Below are 19046 nucleotides of genomic sequence, written 5' to 3'. Positions count from 1 at the left end.
AGTCGAGAACAGAACATTTAAAGGATGTTTTCCGTAGTGCAGGATCGGGCTCCTCAGAGAAAGTTAATGATTATCTTACAACACATCTTTTTTATTTGAACCCAGAACCTCCATCTTTTGTGGAAACACCTGAAGCGAAGGAAATAGTGCCTGGCCAAAACGTGTCTTTCTCAGCTAAAGTGAAAGGCAGTGCCCCCCTGAAGGTCAAATGGTTTAGGGGAGCAAAGGAGATGCAGCATGGAAGAGGCTGCGAGATCACCCTGAAGAACGACGTCGCCACTTTGGTGCTTCACAGAGTGGACAGGTCCCACGCAGGAGAGTACACCTGCCAGATCATTAACGATGCAGGGAAGGAAAGCTGCCCAGTTAACCTGTTTGTGAAAGGTTTGTCAGCATGATATCTTTCTTTTGAATATGTGTGTTCTTCTTAAAGTGAATTTTAAGTAACTGATAATGGAATTACCTCTCTCAGAACCAGTCCACTTTGTGAAGAAGCTGAAGGACATTTCCTCTGAAAAGGGCAAACCTTTGAGGCTTGAAGTCACATTCGCTGGAACCCCCAGAATAAATGTGATGTGGAAGAAGGATGGTAAATTCATCTGGGCCTCATATCAGTACAATGTGATCACCACAGACAACTCCTGCATCCTGGAGGTTCTTTACTCCGACAGTATGGAGGCAGCCGGTAGATACTCTTGCGAAGTAGACAATGGAGTCGGAAGTGACAGATGTGAAGCACAAGTGTCACTTCTAGGTAAAATTATTAACATGCATGTTATTGTCTTCAGTTACATTTTTAATAATTCATGATCATTCAGGCATTCATTAATTCAGTCTTCCATTTGTTCATACACAACTTCTGAAGTTATACTAAACCATCTTCATCAACATCATCATCTTTCATTTTAGAGCGACCATACTTTGTTGAAATGATGGAGCCAGTGGAGGTAATTCTGGGTGATCCACTTACCCTGAAATGCTGTATTGGGGGAACTCCTGACATCTCCGTAGCCTGGTTTAAAGGTGACGGAAAGCTGCGCAAGTCCAATACTTGCTTGATGGACTTCGTAAAGGGTGTTGCCACGTTGAAACTGACCAAAACAACCAAGTTCGATCAGGGCGAATATATCTGCAAGGCAGAGAACCGGATTGGTTCAGCCTCTGCCAGCTGTAATGTGGTGGTGAAAGGTGATGCTTGTTTCCTATACTTTATTCATAGAAAGAAACTTGATAAATCAGTTACATGTGTTCATGGATCTTCTCCCATAGAGTTTTCACACCTTACACCCTTCTTTTTTTTGGTTTGATTATGTATTAAGAGTTCCTCACGTGAAATATGCAACTCTTAGAAGGGTTACTTATCTAGTTTTCTATCACTGATTTTGCTACAAGTTACATTTCATCCGTAGTAGCAGAATTTACATTGACATAGAGGCTAATGCATGGCAGCATAACAATGAGCGCTTTTCTAACATCAGCATTGCTTCTCTCAGAACCCGTGCGCTTTATCCAGAAGCTGGAGGACACCACTTTCATAGTAGGTCAGCCACTGAAACTCGTCTGCACGTACACCGGAACCCAGAGGGTCTACGTCACGTGGAAAAAGGATGGCAAGCTGATTTGGGCCTCTTATCAGTACACTGTTAGAACAACTGACTCAACCTGCATCCTGGACGTCCTCAACAGTGACAGGCCTGAGGCAGCTGGAACATACACTTGCGAAATTTCCAACGGAGCTGGAACCGACGTCTGCCATGCTTGTGTCAGCCTAGGTAAAGTCACAAACTCTTAACACACTATCTGCTTTCAATTTATCAACTAACTGCGTTAACAACAGAGGCCTTCTGCTGCTGCCTAGAGAAGCACAGCCATTTGAGATGGTCATCTGGTTAGTTAGTTTACACTAATAACTGCCTGGTAGTATAACATATTGTAGGCTTCATGCAACTAACCCACAACTTACTCCTCTCAGAACCGGCCCGCTTTGTGAAAAAGCTGGAGGACACTTATTTCAGACTCCGTGAACCTTTGAGCCTCACGTGTACGTACAGTGGAAGCCAGAGAATCAACGTGACCTGGAAGAAGGACGGCAAATTCATCTGGGCATCATATAAGTACAATGTCAAGACCACCAAAGACACCTGCACCTTGGAAGTCCTCAACAGTGACAGAGAAGAGGCCGTTGGAAAATACACATGTGAAATTTCAAATGCTGAAGGAACCGATATCTGCCACGCTAATGTCAAACTAGGTAAACCGCATGAGCACCTCACCTCTTTACGGGGATTTTCATCTGCACGTCCATAAGATAGTATTTAACCAGCTTGTTTAAAAGGCCAAGTTCCACTGCTTATATTCTCTAACACCACCATTGCTGATTGATTTCTTAGAACCGGTGAGCTTTGTGAGAAAACTGACAAACACCTACTACAAAATTGGCCATCCTTTGACATTGGAGTGCACATTCACTGGCAGCCAGAGGATTTATGTTAGCTGGATGAAGGATGGCAAACTAATCTGGGCGTCGTACCAATACAACGTTAAAACTACCAACTTCTCCAGCACCCTGGAAGTCCTCAACAGTGACCGCCGGGAAGCTGCCGGGAAATACTCATGCGAGATTTCCAATTCAGAGGGCACAGATATCTGCCATGCTATGGTTAAGATAGGTAAAGCCACTAACACATGCAACTATTCTGTTGGTCACAGTTAATTTCAAAATCTCAAAAATCATAAATTCTTGCAAGTGCCCTGTAAACTAGTTCTTTCAGATAAACATGCATCTGCTTGCTGTAACATATAAAACATGGAACTAACATCATCGTTGCCTCCTGTAGAACCTGTGCGCTTCATTTACGAGCTGAAAGACACCACTTTCAGACTCGGCCAGCCCCTGTCGCTGTACTGCGCATACAGTGCCAGCCCCAGGGTCTATGTGAGCTGGAGAAAGGACGGCAAACCAATCTGGGCCTCCTACAAGTACAACGTCAAGACCACAGATAACGCCTGTGTCTTGGAGGTCCTCAACAGTGACCGGCTAGAAGCAGCAGGGAGATACTCCTGTGAAATTTCTAACTCTGAGAACACCGCAATCTGCTATGCACAGGTCACACTAGGTAAACATGAAACGTGACGGCTCATTGTTTTTGGTTTTTATTTTTTCAAAGAAAAACGTAAATGTATCTGTACCGTCCTGCAGCCCTGCGTCTTCATATGAGGACATCACATTTTTTGTTTACCGCATCTTATACTTGATTCTGCGTAACATAGACCTGTTATCCTCATTCATGGACACGTTTTTTGTGCCATCTAGTGGTAGTAAGAGCAAAATACACTAAGCCATGTAAAAACAAGATGGCAGCCATCTCTGCCAAGTCAGTCTGCAGAAGACCCTGACACCAAAGACAAAGCTTAATTTTTAAACATACAAAGTCCTACTACTAAAAATGCCTACATAATAAAAGTTAGGGGGTCGTCTGATATATGCCTTTAAAGTAGTCTGTGGGTACTGAATACTGTAAAATGAAAAGCTAATACACTTGTCTTATATATAATAAACATTAACGAATTTAGTGAAAACTGTGAGAAAAACATCTGTGACATAAAACAAAAATCAAAAAATTACTTCCACTTTTTTACAAATTACATGAAAGGACTGACCTCACCACCAGAGGACCCACTTTACAGTTGACTGCAGTCAATTTTAAAGAACAGGAACATTAAAATCTGTTAAAGAGGTTAAAATCTGAAAACAATGAGCCGTTTATGTAGTTTATTGATCAGAATTTCAGGTTACTTGCTAACTTGCTTGACAGGCGGCTAACAGCTAACATCCTTGCCTCTCCTAGAACCTGTGCGCTTTGTAAGAAAGCTGGAGGACATGACCTTTAGGGTTGGCCAGCCTCTGAAGCTCCAGGTCACCTACACGGGCAGCCAGCTCATATACGTGAGCTGGACAAAAGATGGCAAACCCATCTGGGCTTCCTACAAGTACAACGTCAAGAAAACTGACAACTCCTGTGTCTTGGAGATTCTCAACAGCGACAGAGAGGAGGCTGCTGGGAGATATTCCTGTGAAATATCCAATGCCAGTAGCTCCGCTATCTGCCACGCTCATGTCACATTAGGTAACTGCCCTCTAACATACTCACTGCTTTGCTAGCACTTCAGGCTCCACAACATGACTAACGCTGTTGCTTCTCTCAGAACCGGTGCGCTTTGTGAAAAAGCTCGAGGACACATCATACCGTCTGGACGATCCACTGAGTCTGACATGCACGTACACCGGCAGTCAGCAAGTGCACGTGACCTGGAAGAAGGACGGCAAGCTGATCTCTGCTTCGAACAAATACCACTTCAAAACCACCGATTCCTTGTGTGCTCTGGAAGTCCTAAACAGACAAGAAGCAGCTGGGCTCTATTGTTGTCAAGTTTCTAACGCAGGAGGTTCTGCCATCTGTGATGCCTATGTCATTAATAAAACCACTAAGAAAGGTATAACCTCCATGACACACCTGCCCGATCCCCATTCTCCCACTTGGCCCTACGTCTTGTTTTAGAGTGCCCTCGACAGAGTAGTCGCCCTTCAGAACGGAACCATGGGGTAAGGTTCGAAATATTAACCAAGCAAATAGGACGCCAGTTGTTATGTCATCGTGCCGATAATGGCACATTATCAACCATTAGTGGTTACCTAAATCTAATGGATAAGGGTTAAAACAGCCATAAGTAACTGGTAAGTGGTTGAATTAGCATTAGTTAGCTAAAAGTAATTGATAATGGTTGAAATAATTAGCTAAAATGAATAAATAATAGTTGAAATAGTTAGGTACAAGAAACTATAGATAATAGTTGCAATAGTTAGCTAAAAGTAATTGATAATGGTTGAAATAGTATTTGTTAGCTAGAATTAATGAAATGATTGAAACAGTTAGCTAAAATTAGCTGATACGTGGTTGAAGGAGCATTAGTCACTTAAAAGTAATGGATGATGGTTGAAACAGTTAGCTGCTAGTACCTGATAATCGGTTGAATTGGCGTTAGTTAGCTAAAACAAATGGATAACTGTTGAAACAGTTAGCTAAGAGTAACTGATAAGTGATTGAAATAGCATTAGTCAGCTAAAAGTAATGAATAAATGTTGAAATAGTTGGCTAAGAGTTGCAGATAAGCAGTTGAATTAGCATTACAAAGCTAAAAGTGACAGGGCAGTTAACACAGCAGCGAACTTTCAGAAATGCTTGTCATAACAATCAAATTAAATATTCCTTTGCCTCCACGTTATATCCCAACAGATTTCAACATTTTGCAGTATTAATTGCAAAGATAAACCTAAATTTATGGGCTTCTTTCCACAACAGTAGCAGCCATGTTGCTTGTTTACATTTAGCCTGCCTCACTTTGCAAAGCATTCTGGGAGTTTTCGTCTACCACTCCATTTGGAGTCTACATCTCCTGTAGGGCTGAATGATTATTACCTCTTGATCCCACTAAAGAAACGGCACACCCTACACAGTGGCACTCAAAACAGAGTGGTAGGGTCAAGTGGGAGAACTGGGATTGGGCCACTCTCACATCTCAGCTGCTAACGCTAAAAGTAACACATTTAATAATACATAACTATAGAAAGCAGGAGCTCATCTTACTCTCCGACTAGCTTCTGTTCCGCTGGTCTTTGGAGGTGTTGTCCATCCATCATCCATAGATTTAATAAAACATTGTCATGTTTCCAGACATAGGAATGGAAGAAACACTCTGATACCCCTTTTCTACCAAACTACCTCTGGTTCTTGAACCAGTTAAGGATTCTTGGGACCTTTGTGCTTTCGAGTGCACCAGCCCGCATTTCCACCAGGTTTATGCTGAATCATTATAATGGAGGATGTTTCATCAGAGGAGGGTGTTGCACAGTGCACAACGGAAGTTAACTAATGATGATAAGAAGACGTGGAAAACTCTATCCTCTCTTTCCAACCTGTCGAATATGACTGCCCACTAATGTCGTCATGGTTCGCACTTCGGGTCAAGGAAAACTTGCTATGTTTTTGTTCCAGCTGTGACCAACTTTAAGGCTCTGAACCTTTTCATTTGTCTGTGGAAATGCTTCAAACGATTCCAAATTAGGTGCAGGAACCAGAGCAGAACTTTTCCCATGTTGGTGGAAAAGGGGTACGAGTTACAGGTTGTACGACTAAGGCCAGTGGAACAGGAGCTGCTCTGGAGTGCAGTGAGACTCTGTATACTCCACCTCACATAATAAAATGAAGCCTAAATGAATTCCATCAGTGAATTAGAATGAAGGACTCATGTTTGCTTCTGCTTGCTCACCATCACCTTTGCATCTAACAACCCTCACTGCTTCTCACAGAGCCTGCTCGCTTCATCAGGAAGCTGGAAAACATGACGTTCAGGGTCGGCACACCGCTGACACTTAGAGTCGCGTTCACTGGAAGCCAAAGAATGTATGTGAGCTGGAAGAAAGATGGGAGACCAATCTGGGCCTCTTACAAGTACAATGTCAAGACCACAGACTGCAGCTGCGTGCTGGACGTCCTCAACAGTGACCGTGAAGAAGCTCGGGGGAGATACACTTGCGAAATTTCCAACGCTGAAGGCTCTGATATCTGCCATGCTCATATCAAGCTAGGTAACACTAACCAGCAACACAGTGCTTGTAGTACTGTAGTATCACCACACCAAAACAGAATCTGCGCAACTGTTTTCAGCAGTGATCCAAAATGAAAACCTGCAGAGTTCTGCGGGCGCAGATTCTGTATGGGTCTGGTCATCACTCATCATGCATGAAATGAATCATTCTTAGCGGAAGGGTTGCAACGGTATGAGATTTTCACGGCACAATAACTGTCTCAGAAAATACTGCAGTTTCATGGTATCAAAAAAGTTAAAATCAATATATCGCTGCAACCCTTTGTAGAGGTAACAGTCAATACCACTCACATAGCCTTTAACCTTTCCTACCTTCACGTACAGGTAAACCTCCCTTTATTCACATAGCCTCTCTTTCTTCCCATGACAACATCTACGGATTCTGGATATCGCGCCGTCACATAGTTTTTCGTCCCCCGCATGTAAATATCAGTGGTTTCTGTGACTGATTTCAACATTGCTTCTCTCAGAACCTGTGCGATTTGTCAAGAAACTGGAGGATGTCTCCCATGAGCTGGGTAAACCTCTGAGGCTGGAGTGCACTTACACCGGCAGCCAGAGGGTCTACGTCACGTGGAAGAAGGACGATCAGCAGATCTGGGCTTCTTACGAGTACAACGTCAAAACCACCAATTCCTCCTGTGTCCTGGAGGTCCTCAACAGTGACAGAGCCACTGCGGCGGGAAAATACACTTGCGAAATTTCCAATGCTGAAGGAACTGACGTCTGTCATGCTCATGTTAAACTAGGTAACACAGTAACAAACACATCTCCTCATGTGGTCACAGTTACTAACACTAACCTTCGGTCTAGTTATTGTTTCCTGTGGTCCTGTGCTTGCTGGTAACAAGAAGGAATTTGGTAACATCCAAACAGTCCTGGGTCTCGTTGTTGGTGTGTTCATGGTTGGCTGGTCTCCTGTTTGTTAGATTTGGGAAAACAAAAGATTTTATAATGTGTTACAGCTCCTTGTGAGCATGTTCTCCATGTTGATATGGTTGGGTCAGATTAATATTTGCTTGCTGGACAAAGGGATTTGTAGAGAGGTGGAAGTATTAGTTAACAGGGTGAATACTCTGTATTTGTTTGCTTGTATGTTGCAGGTTGTTTCCATGTTGTCTTCCATGTTGTCACTCTGTGTTTTCCCTGATGAAAGGCCCGGTGGCCCCGTCAATGATCCTTTGAATATCGAACCATTTCCAAATGTCACTACATGCTCTGATTTTCTTCCCTTTCTCCCTCACCAACAGAGCACAAAGTCCCTCCAACCTTCACCAAGAAGCCCTCTGAGTCCATGATGGACTCTGCGGGTAAGACGGTGAAGATGGAAGCTCGGGTGTCTGGCTCTCAGCCACTGAGCGTCACCTGGTACAAGGGCAACAGTGAAATCTACAGCTCTGGCAAATATGATGTCAGCTTTAAGAACAACATGGCCGTGCTGTCTGTCAGAGATTGTACCAGCTCTGATGGTGGTGAATACACCTGCACAGCTTCCAATGAAGCTGGCAAAGCTTCATGTCATGTTTCTCTCAACATCTCAGGTATGAGTGTGTCAGTTCATCTTCATTATTTGAAACTGGTCATGATTGGGCTTTGTGTTTCATTTTGTGTTCCTTTGAAAGATAAATTATCTTTCCACTGGGCTCTCAGATCCATGTTGCCTGGTCTGTCTTGGTGCAGTTGTTCCAACGGAAATAAAACTGGGTCTCTGAACAATTAAAAACATCAGGAACAGAAATACAAGCAACACATGCTGCATCTTTAGTCAGCCAATCAAAATACATACAGCAAATTAATATGTTTTTATTATTCAGAAGTGCCCGATCAAATTCAGCCTCACTTCCTGCCAAGTGACTTATTGATTACTTGTGGGGCTACTTGGCATAGTACTTTGTCTGGCATGCTAACTGGTAGGCGAACTTGCGTTTCCTAGGATACTAAAGGAAAGACCCGCCCTACTCTCTCTCTGATTGGCTTGTACTTGTTGCCTTTATTGGTTGGATTGGTCAGGGTTAATGTAAGAATGTCAAGGTATGCCAATCAGAGGCAAAATAGGGCAGGGTATTCTCTTGCTATCCCAGGAAACCCAAATTTGCAACTAGCAGCATGCTAGTGCTGCCAACATACTGCTAATAGCCAGCAAGAATACAGAAGGAAGTTAGCGAAATATGGTTTAGGAAGATGCCTAGCTTGGTTAAATGAATAAATATTTGATTTAATAAGAGGCAGCAGCAAACAGAAAAGTCTTCAACCTTGATAAAAAGTGAGAGTTGCAGCAGAGAGAAATCTGGGAGATTGCTCCAGATATGTGGAGTATAAAAACTACAAAAAACATAAAAACGCTGCTTCTCCATGCTTCGTCTCGACTCTGGGGACACAAAGCAGACCTGTCCCAGAAGATTTTAAGAGCTCACATTTCACTCTTACAAATGCTGGTGTGACTAAACCCTTAGAGACTTTCACTGGCAGCCATTTTGGCCTTTATGTTTCCCCCAAAGATGGCCATGGAGTTTGGAACAGTTGGAGTTTTTTAATCAGAATTAGAACCTTCAGATTAACTGGTGGCTGAACAGAAACAAACACTCGTGGATTGACAGTCAGGTGTGTAGTTTGGTCCATTTCAGGCTAAGGTAAGTTAATGACTTTATTAGCCTGGTTTCCCTCTAAAGGTTTCTGCTACAGTCTAGAGACAAGGCTCCAGTGTCCTACATAAAACAAGTGTCTGTAGTTGTCCTGCTTTTTCTCCTAACCTCAGCTGAAACTGGCCAGGCTCCAAAGTTCGACGTCCCTCTGGAGCCAGTGACAGTGAGCGAGGGCGAGAAGCTGAGCCTCAAATGCCATGTCACTGGCCCTACTCCACTGACCATTCAGTGGATGAAGGACAGGAGGGAGCTGAAGTCCGGCGCAAACATCAGAATCACGTTTGTTGGTGGGACAGCCTCTCTGGAGGTCAGTGCGGCCTCAAAGAGCGATGCAGGAGATTACCTCTGCAAGGCCAGCAACCCTAACGGCAGTGACTTCTGCAAGTCCAAGGTCACTGTGAGAGGTAACGTCTTCTTACGTCAGCCTGTCCTCATCATCTTTTTATTTTCACTTCTATTTCACACAGTAAAGGACATGAATACTTCACTGCTACAGCACTCGACCAGTGTTCCCAGCTCATTTCTTTGATCATTTGGGCAACTTTTTGCACAGTAGAAGCTGTTTTATTCCAATGAATCGGCTCTTCTGTTCCTCTAATTGTTTTTAAGATTGACAGGGAACAGAGTTTGACACATAATGGCTGATATGAACAGACAGACCAAAAGCTAATTCTCTTTATTACAACTGGGGAGAAACTGTTTTCACAGTTGTGATATAAATAGGGCTGGGCCATATGGAGAAAAAGAAAAATCACTATATTTTTGATCAAATACCTCGACATCAGTATTGTGACGAGTGGGTAAAGGCAAGAAATAGAACAGCTAGAACAGTCTACTAACTACAAAAATAACATCACTTTACTGTAGCGCAGTCTTTGAAACCAGGGAAAGACAACACTTACCATATGACCATATCGAAAATCACCATATTCAGATAATATCAATATGCTGCCCAGCTCTGTAGGCGAAAGCCTCCTAAAAGTTCGATGGGTAAAAGCCTCATAAAGGTTCAAACAAGTGAAGCTGTTTTTATAACATCTTAAGATCTCAGGCTCCGTTTGGACTTCTTGGTGACCGTCAAACATGACAACATCGCACTTACCTCCATGACTTCTTTTCAGATAAAGGAGCTAAGCCTGCCCCTGCCGAGCCCGCCGCCCCAGCTGCAGCTGCTCCAGTCAAAAGGCTCGACAACCTGTTCTTTATCGAGGAACCCAAAAACGTTTCTGTAACAGAGAGTAAGTACACATCTGGACCTGAGGCTGTTTGTTCGGAGAGCTCAGAGGATGAACTTGAACAGCATTACCAGTCTCTAGACATTCTTTCTCTTTAATTATGGAGGGCTGAGCTCACAGGTTTGTGACAATTGACAGGAGTCATGACGCTGTCAGGGAAATGCCACAAACTTCAGCCCAATCACCAACGAAAAATCTGACATTTCTGCAAACCATGAATACATTACATTATTTGTCACATCACAAGACATCACCGCATTCCAGCCAGGATTGTACTACCAAAAACTAAAACATGTTTTCGTGCCTAAACATAACCACAGGTTAACCACACGTAAAGTTTCAATGTATCTGCTGCATGATGATGTACAAATGTAATGTGTCCTTGGTTTGTAGAAAAGAACAATGCCAACATTTATTTGCATTTTTCCATATAGATGTTGACATTACAGTCCATGTGATGCGTGTTTTAGTCTGTGTAATAAATCCCCGACATGTTTAATGATGGGTACTGCAAACTGAGTACTGGTTATAGGACACATTCATAAAAAAAAACACCAGTTAGACCAGTTAGAGGAACCAATAATTACTCCAGTCCCGTCATTCAGGGTCTGAACTGAAGCAGATCTCTGCAGATTCCATGTGGAGCTCCATGTTTGCTTGTGTTTTTCTTTGCAGAGGGCACTGCAACCTTCATCGCCAAGATTGGAGGCGACCCGATCCCCAGCGTGAAGTGGATGAAGGGAAAATGGAGGCAGATGACCCCTGGTGGTCGTATCTCCATCGAGCATAAGGGTCAAGACGCCAAGATGGAGATCAGAGAGGTGACCAAGTCCGACTCCGGTGTCTACAGGTGCGTCGCCAGCAACAAACACGGAGAGATAGAGTGCAGCGCTGAGATCAAGGTCACCAAGAAGGAGGAAGTGGAAGGATTCGGAGACATGAGGACACGGCTGAAGAAGTAAGAGAGACGTGTTGCTTGATTTCTGTATTTAGTCCTTGAGTGAAACAGGACAGAGGACGTCCACATTGATTGATTTTTGTCAGAGACTTTCAAAACAAGATCATCTCTGCTTACTGGTTGATAAGAAGACACCGTCTCTGATTTAGTGTTTTTATATTTGTCAGGACTCCCTCCAAGCAGAAGAGTCCCAAGAGACCTGAAGACATTGATATTGTGGAGCTGCTCAGAGGTCACGACCCCAAAGACTACGAAAGGATCCTGCGGGAGCACAACATCCATGACTACCGCGCCATCCTGCAGGCTGTCGAGTTCCTGAAGAAGGAGAAGGAGATGGAGACTGGAAAAGTGGTGAGAGAAAATGACAGAATGGGTAGAATGGGTGTCTAAAAGTCCATCTTCAGATGAAAGTTGTCCTTTAAAGACACAGTTACGCAAAAGATCTGATCAGACTTCATTGATCCCCTTCTAACAGCAGCACAGAAACAAACTGCGAGGTAAGAAAACGGAGGTAAAGAGGATGGATGTGGTTGACTTTGTTAACGTTGTTTGTCCCGCTGCAGGAGTTGGAGCGTGGCGGCCGGGTGGACGAGGAGGACATGGCCCGACTCATCCAGCAGCTGGAGGGACGCGTCGGCACAGAGGTACCTGGAAACAAGAGCAGTCGTTTTTACTCCTCTGTAGGTGAAATCAGTCCCACAGTTAAAGGACTGAATACTATGCAGATGTATTTAGACACACGTGAAACCATTAATCAGCCTCTGCTGTGAAGGTTTTCCATAAGGTTTGAAGCCAACACAGATCCCAATTCTGCACACCCAGGGGAAAAAAGCGACATTAGCTATTCACACTGTAGTGTAACGGCATGTCACCTTGGACTTCACTGTGTCACTTTCACTCCTGGAAACAAGTTAAAAAACAACATCAAAGTACATGAACATGTGTTGTGCATCATACACATTTCTCTGGATATCTGTGGAAACTAGAATTTAAAATAAAGATTAAAACAGACTTTAGGAGCCTGTAAAGATGCACCCATCAGAGTTCGCAATGTAGTTAAACCAGGCTTTGAATCCTCAGCCCGTCTCTGTGATGGAGGACATCACCGACCAGACGACAAATGAGAACCAGAACGTCACCTTTGAGTGCCAGATCCGCATCAACTACCCGGAGATCACCGTCAACTGGTACAAAGGCACGCAGAAACTTGACAGCAGCGACAAGTACGAAATCAGCAGCGTGGGCGACCACCATTATCTGAGAGTCAAGAACTGCCAGCTCAAAGATCAGGGCAACTACCGCGTGGTGTGTGGTCCTCACATCTCCAACGCCAAGCTCACCGTCACAGGTAAGACTGAGACTATCAGTGTATGAACTTACTGTTGTAAGTCACAGACACCCGTCTGTACGTCTGTAACGTGTCCTTATGTCCCACTTCTTTATTTCATTATCAGGCGCTGGTGTCAGTCCAGGTAAGCAGTACAACTCCACACTAACACAACACACTGACCTCTTTGAACCTGCTGCTTTCTTTGTGCTTTTGTTCTGTGTTTCTTTCAAATGGAGTCAAAACTACAAAGACTCCGAACAGGAGTCTGAACACATCAACAATAACATCCGATCAATGAAATCATCAATGTTGTAAACTGACATGAATCTAGAATCAGAAGTTAACTTTGGTTGTCTGGTTTTAGCTGAACAAATTCAGTTCACTAAATGCATCAGAAGCATCGAGGTCAATGAACGCCACTGCGCCACCTTCGAGTGCGAGGTGTCCTTTGACAACGCCACCGTCACGTGGTACAAAGACTCGTGGGAGCTCAGAGAGAGCCCAAAATATAACTTCAGGAACGACGATCGACGCCACTTTATGACCATCCGCAACGTTACGGCAGAGGACGAAGGTTTGTTCAACTCTGAGGAGACGCTTCTGACTAATCCAGTCTTTTAAATCTGTCGTCTTTCAGCATTTCAGAGGTTCAACTTGTAGAAAATGATTTTAAGGCTGCACAATGCTAAGAATTTAAAAAATACAGTATATATTTTATTGGATCCTGCAGTTTTAGCATTTAGCTGTTGAGGGTTGAGATTAAACTAGTAACATGAGGAATTAGAAACAGTAACACAACAAACAGTGTGTAGTTGATGCTTTTCAGCCAACAAAAACATTTAGTATATAATTTAAGAATACATTTCATAATGTGCAAACCATAGACTGTATTAAATAACTGATGTAGCTTCCATGACGTCACCCATTTGTTTGTGAACTCGAGTTTGGTATTTCAACCATCACCATTTTGTTTTTTGATGCTAACATTAGCTGCTAGCTTTGTCAGCAAGGTGCATTTACAGCTGAAGTTAACTATGATAATGCAGATTTTTGCCAGCAAAGATTGGGCTGAAAAGCACTAAAACAAAAAGTGCTTACAAGGAAAAACTGACTCTTAAGAGGGTCTTTTATTTCAACCAAACACTGAACCAGACTTTTTTAAACAAACACAATGTTATATTTAACTGTCATGAGCTGAAAACACACTGAAATAGGGACGGCCAGGGGCAGAAATCCCGGGGGGGACAGGGGGGACATGACTCCCCCGTCAGTAAAGCTGTACCCCCTAGAATCATTTGAGACACAATTAATAATTTTTGAACAATGCAGTAGTATTTATTGAAAGCACAATGTAAGCGGTGCTCATTATAATCACGCAATAATGTGCTATTTAAATCTTAAAAGATTGAGTCCCCCCCTCCCATTCCTAGTAGTGGTATATCCCACACTCTTTCCAACGGCTTTTGTTCAAAAGCCTACTCAGTTACGAGTGCTGCTAAGCTAAAAGCTAATGATTAAGCTCAGAGTTTAGTGATAGAGAGGACAGGAGAGAAAGAAGAGGGAGAGGACAGGACAGGAGCAGTCAGTGGCGGAGCAATGGGTACCTGTAGGCTCTCCACCTGTCAGTGAGATAAACATGAGAGACGTGCAGTCTAACTGACGAGGAGCGGTCATTACGCGCGGCTATTACGCACGGTTGTGGCGGAGCGGCTCGTAGGCAATGGGTACCTGTCTGTAGGCTCTCCACCTGTCAGTGAGACAAACATGAAAGATGTGCAGACGAGGAGCGGTCATTATGTGCGACCATTGTGAGGTGCGCAGTGGCAGATCTCACAGCACACTGTTTATAAACCAGTTTACCAGTTTAATTGCAGGAAATGTTTAGTTGTTAAGCCATTTCTCATAAGTATAGACATTCACTCTGCCTGTTGGAGAGACAGAGAGAAGATTAAAGCGTCAAATTGCGGTAAAAGATGTTGTATAAAAGACAGGCTACAACTTTTTTTCCTTGTCCCCCCCTGGAATTATTCTCTAAAATTTTACTGTTTATTGTCCCCCCCAACTATGAAATGGGATTTTCGCCCCTGGGGACGGGTACGTTTATACAGGTTTATTTCTGCTGTAAACATAGACTGCATAAAATAATGGACGTAGACGCTTTGAAGCCTCTAGTTCGGTATTTTGGCCGATGCCATCTTGGTTTGTTGGAGCCAGAAGTGACTGTATTTGGACAAAAGGTGTAGCTAACACTAACGCTAGCTGCTAGTTTGGTTAGCACAGTGCATTTACAGCTAAAGTTAACTGTGATAATGCTAATGCTAACTTGTTCTAGTAGAAAAAAAAAAACAGGCTTAAAAGTATTAAAACACTTAACATGTGACTCCTCAGAGGGTCTTTTAGTTCCACCACACATGGAACAAGACGTTTTTACAGGACCAAAATGTTACAATTAACTTTCATGAACTGAAAACAAACTGAAATAGTGACAGCTGGTGGCCATTAGGGGAACTGCAGATTTTTGCACTCCAGTTGGCTTCATTTTTCAGGTGCAACTTTGCAAAACAGCAATAAAATATAAAAGAAATGACCTTGTTGGTCTGTTTGATATTCTTCTTTAAGTGTGCAGCCTTAAATGATAAAATGTATCGTTAAAATAAGGAATTCATTTCAGTTGAAGTCCTCTGTCAGAGTATAAACTGCTCCACAACAGAAATAACGAAAATAAAAATTATTACGAGCATTAATGATAACTGTGTCCATCCGTCAGGCGTTTACTCTGTGATCGCTCGTCTGGAGCCGATGGGAGAAGCTCGAAGCACCGCTGAGCTTTACCTGTCGGGCAAAGGTCTGTACGATTTATATCTCAGATTAAAGAAAGTTCCTGAAGTTCCACTCAGGTGGTTCTAATAACGTCTCGTACCTTGTCCCCTCACAGAGATTGGGTTAGGAAGGGTTCCTCAGGGTGAGTACTTTAAAAACAACGGCTGAACACGGCTTCAGACTAAAGTTTTACTGTCACAACAAACGTTTTAAAAAAAATATTTATTAACGTGAATTAATTATTATTTGTGGTAAACCTTCAGACGTCCCCGACTCATCCGTTCATGTCCCAGAAGCAGCTTCGATGTTTGTCCAAGGTGAGTCTGGGACTCTTCGCACAGACCAAACTTTAACCCTTTAACCTTACTCTGCTCGTTTCATTCATCAATGTCTTTTTCTACCTAAAGATTCTTCTGAATTTTATCACTATGAAGAACAAACAGAAGTGAAAGGTACAACAGATATTAATCATGAAATCAGTACTAACTCTCATCACTTCCAACCTCAGTGATTCTTACTGTGCGTTAAGGAATGTGATTCTGCATTTCAACATGCAGAAAACCTCCATCTTAAAACCGTCTTCTTCTTCTTCTTCATCATCATCATCATCATCATCCTGATCATCCTCATCCTGAATAACCGTGTGATCATCTTGAACTCAGTTAATATGAATTCATCCCTCGTAACAACTCAAATACCTCCTCAACATGTGAAGCAATAACTCTTCAGTCATTTAACTCCATTTACTGTGATTCATTTGAAATGTACGGAAGAAGATTACAGCCAAAATGATTGAGTTTAACATTAATCTGAAATTCATGAGATTAAGATCATAATGCAAAAAAACTAAAGATAAAAATTTCTTAGATTTAACATTGAATTGTAGTATGAATTCTGACTTTAATGTCAAAGATTTATAAATCATATTTATAGATTAAAAGATGTGATTTAGAAATCTGATCTCAAAATCAGATGAGCCTCACATAATTCCCTGACTTTGATATTTTAAGATTAAAGAGATTTATCTCAGAATTCCTGCGTAAAATATTTTTTAAATCATTTTTTAAAATTCAAGACTGATTTGTAAATTAATTTTTCTGAGATTAATGTCTGAATCCTGGCCTTTAAAGTTAAAAGTCAAAATTCTGATCCTGAAAAAAATATGTTAAAAAGGTTTAAGTTTAAAGTCTGACTTTAACATAAAAAGTACAATTCACACAATTCCCAGAAAATGGTTGAAAAAGTTTGAGATTAAAAGATTTGATTTAAAAATCTAATCTCAAAATCAGAATTAGTCAGAATTTAGCATCACATAGTTAATTTCAGAATTCCTGTGTAAAAACCTATTTTTTAATTCAAGACAGAATTCTAAATGTATTTTCTGTTAAACTCCAATCTGAGATTAATGTCTGAAGTTTGAATCCTGACTTTTATGTCAGAGGTTTCAGACCTCAGTTTCATCATTTACAAGATTTTAATCCTAAATTTCCTGATAAAAGTCTAAAATCAAACTTTAAAATCAAATATTTGACATTAAAGTCAGAATTCTGATACTGAAAACAAAATGTTGAGAAAATCTTAAGATTAAAGTCTGACTTTTTTTCTGAGATGTAGAAAAGTGAGATTGAGGAGTTTTATTTCAGTCTTTTCAGATTAATGTCAGAACTCAGATGATGTTTTTTATAATCTTCTTCTGAACGAAGCTGAAGGTCTTTGAGCCAAGATCTCTCTAACAATTGATTGTCCTTTAAAGCTTTCAAAAGTGTCACCGTTGAAGAAGAGACGGTTTCTGTTCGGTACTCGTCCGTCACAGGTATCAGCCTTATTCTCTTTTGTTATATAACTCATCACCATCAAAACCATCCTCACGCCGTTTGTCTGTTTGTCTGTTTGTCCTTCACATGTCTGTCTGCGTCGTTCATCAGTTTGTCTCAGTGTTTCATCATCAGTCATTCATTTGATGTGAATTTTCTTCATTACCTCCTTCAGTAACTTTGGTTAAATAGAGAACAGTGAAAGTCTTTACATGTCAGGATGTTTTTTTCTTCTTCACCAGAAGAAAGAAAACCTATTGGAGAAGTAATTGAGAGGACTCAGGTGGAGATGAGAGAAGAAGTCCCTGACGGTATAAATCTGTTTGTTTGTTTTTTTAAGGCAAACAGGCTTCTGGCTGTTTTCAAAGCTTGTGGCTGTAACTTAATGAAGCTGCTGATCACACATCTGTTAGCCGCCATGTTTGCTTCAATGATTGCCAGCTGCTGCTTCTAGAAGCTTTTCTTTCTCCACAGCTGTTTAGATCATCTTTAAGTCTCGTCTGTCTTCTGCTTCATGTTTATCTTTCATGTCTCCTAGCCTCTCTTACTCTCTTATTAACCCTCACTAGAGCTTTCTGTGCAGTAGACAGCAGACAGTAGAGTAAAGAATAGAGCATGGCCGTTGTGGTTTTAACGTAAACTTTCTTCATCTTTCAAGTTGCTGACATGTACAGGAGAGCAGAGGAGAAACCCTGGGAGCATGGGATGCCGCCTACGGCTGCAGACAAAGGTATCTGCACAGACTTCTACTTGTTTTTAATCACTTCATAAAACTCTGTTACGTTGATGGTTTTCAGACCTTTCTTTTCTTGTTTCCTTTCTTCATTTATTCTCTTCAATGATAAAACATTCTTGATGTCAGACTTTATCACAAAACTGAACTGCATGATAATGTTTTAAAGACCTTGAAGGAAAGAAGCCGCACGCCGAGGTAGCCTTTGCCGTTCCGGGCGCTCAGCGAGAGGGAGCTCCAGGACAAGAAGGTAACGTTCATAACACAGTTTTTTGTTACACATTGATTACTGTCTTTCTTTGTGATCTTACAGAGTCTTTATAGGCTCAGGTTCTTAATTCTTCATTAACAATAACAAGCAAAGAAGAGATCAACAACTTTTCAAATGAAATTATTAATCATCATTCCAGCTGGCCACCAACGTCACTACATGTTGATGTTTGGTTAAATTTATATTGTGACGTCAGGTGACCAAAATTCAATGTCGGGACAACGTTTAATGCCAACTAATTTGATTGACGACAGATGACGTTGATATTTTGTTGGTCTTAAGTTGTGCGTTAAGTAATCAAAATCCAACATCTTCCAAACAACTCTTGCCAACAACATTTAGTTGTAAGGTATGGAGACCAAAATCCAACATCCGCAAAATGAATGTCACAACCTGAAATTCTAACATTTTTAGACATTTAAAATATTGTCAACCTGATTTTCACTACAACCAAAATTTAGCTGGGATAATATACAATAATATGTATGTATATATATATATATATATATATGTATATGTATATACATACATACATATATGTATAGTTAAAATGTACAGTTAAAAATTAAAAAATACA

General features: G+C 41.7%; 1 protein-coding gene across 1 annotated transcript in view; it reads left to right on the top strand.

The window, feature by feature from the left end:
• The window catches only part of LOC126393463 (titin-like), a 101696-nt gene that overhangs the window by 54918 nt on the left and 27732 nt on the right, over window positions 1-19046 (top strand). Inside the window, exons 65-92 of the mRNA XM_050049649.1 lie at window positions 106-384; window positions 473-754; window positions 910-1188; window positions 1494-1772; window positions 1973-2251; window positions 2391-2669; window positions 2838-3116; window positions 3849-4127; window positions 4207-4494; window positions 6368-6646; window positions 7137-7415; window positions 7917-8221; window positions 9436-9712; window positions 10430-10546; window positions 11219-11501; window positions 11669-11852; window positions 12065-12145; window positions 12582-12849; window positions 12956-12973; window positions 13196-13405; window positions 15599-15676; window positions 15767-15793; window positions 15915-15968; window positions 16059-16103; window positions 17405-17464; window positions 17708-17776; window positions 18124-18195; window positions 18368-18448. Of these exons, the coding sequence (XP_049905606.1) occupies window positions 106-384; window positions 473-754; window positions 910-1188; window positions 1494-1772; window positions 1973-2251; window positions 2391-2669; window positions 2838-3116; window positions 3849-4127; window positions 4207-4494; window positions 6368-6646; window positions 7137-7415; window positions 7917-8221; window positions 9436-9712; window positions 10430-10546; window positions 11219-11501; window positions 11669-11852; window positions 12065-12145; window positions 12582-12849; window positions 12956-12973; window positions 13196-13405; window positions 15599-15676; window positions 15767-15793; window positions 15915-15968; window positions 16059-16103; window positions 17405-17464; window positions 17708-17776; window positions 18124-18195; window positions 18368-18448 (5310 nt within the window). The remainder of the gene's footprint in view (window positions 1-105; window positions 385-472; window positions 755-909; window positions 1189-1493; window positions 1773-1972; window positions 2252-2390; window positions 2670-2837; window positions 3117-3848; window positions 4128-4206; window positions 4495-6367; window positions 6647-7136; window positions 7416-7916; window positions 8222-9435; window positions 9713-10429; window positions 10547-11218; window positions 11502-11668; window positions 11853-12064; window positions 12146-12581; window positions 12850-12955; window positions 12974-13195; window positions 13406-15598; window positions 15677-15766; window positions 15794-15914; window positions 15969-16058; window positions 16104-17404; window positions 17465-17707; window positions 17777-18123; window positions 18196-18367; window positions 18449-19046) is intronic.

The sequence above is a fragment of the Epinephelus moara genome, chromosome 7 (assembly GCF_006386435.1).
Source record: "Epinephelus moara isolate mb chromosome 7, YSFRI_EMoa_1.0, whole genome shotgun sequence".
In the NCBI taxonomy this organism is placed as follows: Eukaryota; Metazoa; Chordata; class Actinopteri; order Perciformes; family Serranidae; genus Epinephelus; species Epinephelus moara.
The sequence above is the reverse complement of the archived record's forward strand: the minus strand, read 5'-3'. Positions and strand labels throughout refer to the sequence as shown.